General features: G+C 50.2%; 1 protein-coding gene across 3 annotated transcripts in view; it reads left to right on the forward strand.

Moving 5' to 3' along the window:
- Positions 1-6,101, forward strand: part of ARNT (aryl hydrocarbon receptor nuclear translocator) — a 42,578-nt gene that overhangs the window by 34,301 nt on the left and 2,176 nt on the right. For 2 of the 3 annotated variants that reach the window (XM_081173532.1, XM_081173534.1), the window contains 6 exons: positions 9-84; positions 863-986; positions 2,791-2,890; positions 3,210-3,381; positions 3,776-3,935; positions 5,034-5,188. In XM_081173532.1, coding sequence (XP_081029658.1) covers positions 9-84; positions 863-986; positions 2,791-2,890; positions 3,210-3,381; positions 3,776-3,935; positions 5,034-5,188 — 787 coding nt within the window. The remainder of the gene's footprint in view (positions 1-8; positions 85-862; positions 987-2,790; positions 2,891-3,209; positions 3,382-3,775; positions 3,936-5,033; positions 5,189-6,101) is intronic. The other variant, XM_081173533.1, reaches the window with a different exon arrangement.

The following is a 6,101-nucleotide window of genomic DNA, read 5'->3' on the forward strand; positions in this document are numbered from 1 at the left end:
CGTTTCAGGCAGCAGGCAACGCAGCCAACAGACGTCGACGTGGTCCCTGTCAGGGAGAGCTTAGCCAGTTACGACCACGCCCAGGTAAATCGACAAAGGTTCCAAGAGTTTCCATGGGGACTCCCAGCTCCCTGCCCTAAATTGAGACCTGGCAGAGGGCACACACAAACACACCCGCTGACACGGATCACTGTGTCCCTCCTTTGGCAGACCACACACTCCACTGGAAGGAACTCATGGCGCTCACCTCTGTGGAGTTGCCAGTCGCCATTGGCGACTAGAGGAGTTGTTCAATACTGAACTGCAGTAACATGAGAGGAAGAAATGACTTTTTTTTTTCATAACTCCCCTCTTCAGCCACCCTTCAGCTTGCCCCCTTTGCATGCACACAACTGAAAACATAGATTTTGTGGAGTGGCAATTCAGACAGGATTCTTCCACCCCGTCCACTCTCATTTAAGTGGCACATTGCAGGATTTATGTTAGTACACACCTAGATTCCAATCCTTGCTCAGCCGTGAAGCTTATTGGGGTGTCCAGGGGCCCAGTTGCCATCTCTCAGCCTAACCCACCTCCTTGGGTAGTCGTGAGGATAAAATTAGGGGAGGAGGAATGGGGTATGGTGCCCCAAACTCTCAGGACAGGGTGGGGGATGGAAATGGAAATAAATCCCTGGGCTAATCACTTATTTAGTTGTGTGTGCACATGTTGACACCTGCAGATTGTATCCAACCTTGATCATACTCAAGACTCTCTGCAGTTAATGGGTTTGACTGACCTTAGGCACGTTGATTCCAGAGGATCTACTCAGGCATAGGACTGAGCTGACTGTGCAACCCTGTGTTTGCTCATCTCCTTCCAGGCTGCCGTTCAACCGGTGGCCACCACCGGCCCGGACCATGGCAAACCTCTGGAGAAAGCAGAGACCCTCTTCAGTCAGGAGCGGGACCCTCGCTTCAGTGAAATTTACAGCAGCATCAGCACAGGTGAGAGGGTTGGGGTCGAGGGGGTGGGAAATCAGAGCCGGTAATCGGTAGCCATGTCAGTCCATCCCCTGGGAGAAAAAAGAGAGAAATCTTGGGGAACGCCAGAGGTCCCAAGTTCAATCCCCAGGGGCATATCCAGGTAGGGCTGGGGACGTCCGACCTCACCTGAAACCTTGGAGAGGCGCTGCCGTCAGTGTCAACAGTCCTGGGCGAGGTGGGCCCAAGCAGCCTTTTGCTATAGCTTCCTATGAGTTGGATCCAGCATTAGTCCTGCTAAGACCAGGACCCCTTGAAATGAACGAAGGTGGTGGATTTGTTCCTTATTTAGCTGTTTAATTTATAAATCCTGCCTTCTCCCCAGGCCGGGACTCAAGGCAACTTACACAAGTTAAAGCGGCACAGAGAAAGTACAAGAAGCTAAAAGCATATTTTAAAATAGTTTGTTTAAACTAGAGTGGCCTTTGTCCATGGAGTTTTCTTGGCAGGGATACTGGAGTGGCTTGCCGGTTCCTGCTCCAGGTGGATCACATTTGGTCAAAACTCTCCACTATGACCTGTCCATCTTGGGTGGCCCTGCACGGCAGAGCTCATAGCTTCTCTGAGTTATTCAGGCCCCTTCGCCACGGCAAGGCAGTGATCCATGATCACTCCCTGCTTATTTAACTTATATGCAGAATTCATCATGCAAAAGGCTGGGCTGGATGAATCCCAAGCCGGAATTAAGATTGCCGGAAGAAATATCAACAACCTCAGATATGCAGATGACACAACCTTGATGGCAGAAAGCGAAGAGGAATTAAAGAACCTTTTAATGAGGGTGAAAGAGGAGAGCGCAAAATATGGTCTGAAGCTCAACATCAAAAAAACAAAGATCATGGCCACTGGGCCCATCACCTCCTGGCAAATAGAAGGGGAAGAAATGGAGGCAGTGAGAGATTTTACTTTCTTGGGCTCCATGATCACTGCAGATGGTAACAGCAGTCACGAAATTAAAAGACGCCTGCTCCTTGGGAGAAAGGCGATGGCAAACCTAGACAGCATCTTAAAAAGCAGAGACATCACCTTGCCAACAAATGTCCGTATAGTTAAAGCCATGGTTTTCCCAATAGTGATGTATGGAAGTGAGAGCTGGACCATCAAGAAGGCTGATCGCCAAAGAATGGATGCTTTTGAATTCTGGTGCTGGAGGAGACTCTTGAGAGTCCCATGGACTGCAAGAAGATAAAACGTATCGCTTCTTAAGGAAATCAGCCCTGAGTGCTCACTGGAAGGACAGATCGTGAAGCTGAGGCTCCAATACTTTGGCCACCTCATGAGAAGAGAAGACTCCCTGGAAAAGACCCTGATGTTGGGAAAGATGGAGGGCACGAGGAGAAGGGGACGACAGAGGATGAGATGGTGGGACAGTGTTCTCGAAGCTACAAACATGAGTCTGACCAAACTGTGGGAGGCAGTGGAAGACAGGAGGGCCTGGCGTGCTCTGGTCCAGGGGGTCACGAAGAGTCGGACACGACTAAACGACTAAACAACAACAAACTAGAGTGGAATGAAAATAGCATAAAGGCAGATTGAAATATAGATAATAAAAAGGCAATGTCAGAAGCACTTTCCTTATAAACAGTCATTCCCAAAAGCCTGTCAGAATAAATTTATCTTCTTCTGCCAGCAGGAAGGGCAAGGAGAGAGCCTGTCTCTCGGAATAAGGCCCATTAGTATCAGTAGGTCTTCGTTGGATATCGCCCAATATCCCGTTCTTGGGTGGCCAGGTCGGGGCTAACCATGCTTCTCTCTCTCTGTCTATCAGACCAGACGAAAGCCGTCTCTTCTGGCTCTCTGCCCGCCAGCCAGTCCCTCTTCTCCCAGGGAAGCAGTTTCATAGCTCCGCGTCCCACCGAGAACTTCAGGTGAGGTCTAAGGGATAGTCTCAAGACTCCTGCAATTGGCTGAGTTTCCTTTCCAGTTTAGCCCAGCCTCGCAGTGCAGTGGTTAGAGTGAGTGAGGGTTCAAATCCTCACTCAGCCACCAAGCTCACAGTCTCCCAGCTTAACCTACATCAAAGGGGGCGGGGGGACCACATATGCCGCCTTGAGCTCCTCAGAAGAAAGGCGAGATAGAAACTGAGTGAACAAATGGAGGAATGAATGGCTTGCCAACTCTCTGCGTGCCTCTTCAGCCACACTGGCCCTTCCACCCTTAACTCTGCCCTCTTCCTCGGCTATGTAGGAGCAGCGCGATGGTGCCCCCCGTGAACGTCATTCAGCAGCAGCTGCCCACGGCACCGCATTCAGCCTCGGCGGGTCAGATCCTGGCCCAGATCTCTCGCCACTCCAATCCTGATCAGGTCTCCGGGACCACGTGGGCTTCAGGGACGACACGCACGTCTTTCACTGCCCAGGTAGTTTTTGTCTTTTTCCTACAAACCATATATATGGGCATCCCTAGTACAAAGTGGGCTTAGCCACAGTTTTGTGTTGAATAGCCACAAGCTGCTGTGTTTGCTGGAGGAGCTGGAGCTGCGCCTGGTTTAGGAGTATAGGAAGCTTCTGCCTCATTGAATCATAGAACTGTAGAGTTGGAAGGGACCCCTGGTGGTTATCTAATCCAATCCCCTGCAATGCAGGAATCTCAACGAAATTGTACATAACTGACAGCCATCCAGCCTCTGCTTAAAAATCTCCAAGGAAGGGCATTTTGTTCCTGCAAGGACATACACTCCAGCTTCCTGTAACCTACCAGTTGCTTTTTATTTATCTGCTCACTGTTTAAATTTCTTTTTCGTGCTCTTCTAGCAGGCGGCTTCCCACGCTGTTAAGACTCGGCCGCCTTCCTTTGCCATGGGCACCTTCCAAGGCACCCCGTCCTCCTTCAGCCCCATGTCGACACAAGGCTCCACAGCTTCGCCAGGCGGGTCTGCCTACCCAAGCCTTGCCAGCCGCAACGCCAGCTTTGGTGAGTGTTCCCCACCGGGTTTGGAAGTTGCAAGCGGTGATCCTTCTGCTGAAGTGGCAGGACTCTGTCGCCGTGCAGTTCCTTGTTCTGCAGAAGCAACGCTGTGAAATGATGGGCGTGTATGTTGAGCATAGCGGGAAGGGCCGGAGCTCAGCAGAAGAATATCTGCTTTGCTTGCAGAAAGTCCCAGGTTCAAATCCAGGCACCTTCTGCTAGGGCTGGGGAGACCATGCCTGAACGTAACAAGAGCCCACAAGGACCGCCTCTCTCCATATGAACCTACATGGACCCTGGGATCATCATCTGAGTCCCTTTTTCATGTGCCTCCTCTAAGAGAGGTCCAGAGGCTGGCAACATGACAACAGGGCCTTTTCTGTGGTGGCTCCCTGCTTGTGGAATGCTCTCCCCAGGGAGGCCCACCTGGCACCTTCCTTGCATATCTTTAGGCGCCAGGCAAAAGCATTTCCCTTCAACCAAGCCTTGGTTCAACACATCCTTTTAAATGTGCTTGTCGTGGAAACAAAAGCATAATCAATTTTTTGAAATAATTTTTATTGGTTTTACAAAATAAATCACGATTAACATTTTTCAATAAAAGAAAAGTTTAAAATAAAACAAGATTCTCCCAAATCTTAGGACTCCCCTCCTCCCCTCTGTGGGTGCTTTAAGTTTCTTAATCAACTGCATATTAGAGTTCATCCAAATTTCAGTTCTCCAATATGTCCAAAGTCTCTGTAACATTGCAAGAGTTATTCAGAGCATGCCATCAATTGCACAATCATTTCGTGGTTGCCGGGAACAGTATCTTTCAGTCTTCCAACAGGAATACTTTCAAATGCTTCTTGAATGTCAATAACAAGGGAGACAGGCTCACCTCACAAGGGAGGGCATCTCCTGTGAATCCACCTGGGATCTACCTTCTGCCCCACTTCTGATTGCTAGACCTCTTTCTGCAGCCCAAAGCAGGGTGTTTCCGCCCACCAACTCCTTCTAAGCCAAACCAGTCAATCTAGACCAAAGCATGTTATCAAGGGCATGGGGAAAGAACAGTCTTGTCTCCTACACTCGGTGCTAACTGCATTTTTGTTCCTTTCAAAGCTGCCGGAGAGAGCGGGCAGGCCCCAGCCCCGTTCCAGCCCCGGGCAGCGGAGGGGGTCGCCGTGTGGTCGCAGTGGCAGGGTCAGCACCACGGACAGAGTCCAAGCGAGTCGCACGCCCAGCAGCCACCACCAAACCAGTCGGAAGTCTTCCCGGTCAGTCAACCTCCCCTCTGCCACGATTCCAGTAATGTTTCCTGCTCCCCGTTTTATAAACAGAGGCCAAGACGCCAATGATCCTCTTGCTAGGGATCCAAACCAGGATTTAAACCTCTGGCAGCCGACTCTATTTCCCCATCTTTGATTTATTTAAAAGCACTGATAACCCAAGAAGCCGCACTATACTGAGCGAGACCGTTGGTCCACCTAACTCAGTATTTTCTACACAGACCGGCAGCAGCTCTAGATCCTCACTCTTAACAAACGACAGTCCCCGGGATTCTTTCTGGGAAGCCATAACTATTAAAGTAGTGTAAAGGTAAAGGGACCCCTGACCATTAGGTCCAGTCGTGGCCGACTCTGGGGTTGTGGTGCTCATCTCGCTTTACTGGCCGAGGGAGCCGGCGTACAGCTTCCGGGTCATGTGGCCAGCATGACTAAGCCGCTTCTGGCGAACCAGAGCAGTGCACGGAAACGCCGTTTACCTTCCCGCCGGAGTGGTACCTATTTATCTACTTGCACTTTGAGGTGCTTTCGAACTGCTAGGTTGGCAGGAGCAGGGACTGAGCAACGGGAGCTCACCCCGTTGCGGGGATTCGAACCGCCAACCTTCTGATCAGCAAGTCCTAGGCTCTGTGGTTTAACCCACAGCGCCACCCGCATCCCTTAAGTTGTATAAGGGTGCTTTAAATGTATGATCCAGAAGGGATCTGAGTTAATACAGATAAAGGTTTTACATAGCACATTTGAGGGTGGGGTTCATTTTAGGGGGCGCTGTTAAATGTTTGCAAGTAGGAAACCCTTCTCCTGCATTCAAGAACCACTTTCTGCCCGTCCTAGAAGATACAGTGCACTGTCACCTAAGCAACGATAATTTCATTCTCATTTTCGAATTCCCTTTCATTTACAG

The sequence above is a fragment of the Podarcis bocagei genome (assembly GCF_964188305.1).
Source record: "Podarcis bocagei genome assembly, chromosome: 16".
Taxonomy (NCBI): domain Eukaryota; kingdom Metazoa; phylum Chordata; class Lepidosauria; order Squamata; family Lacertidae; genus Podarcis; species Podarcis bocagei.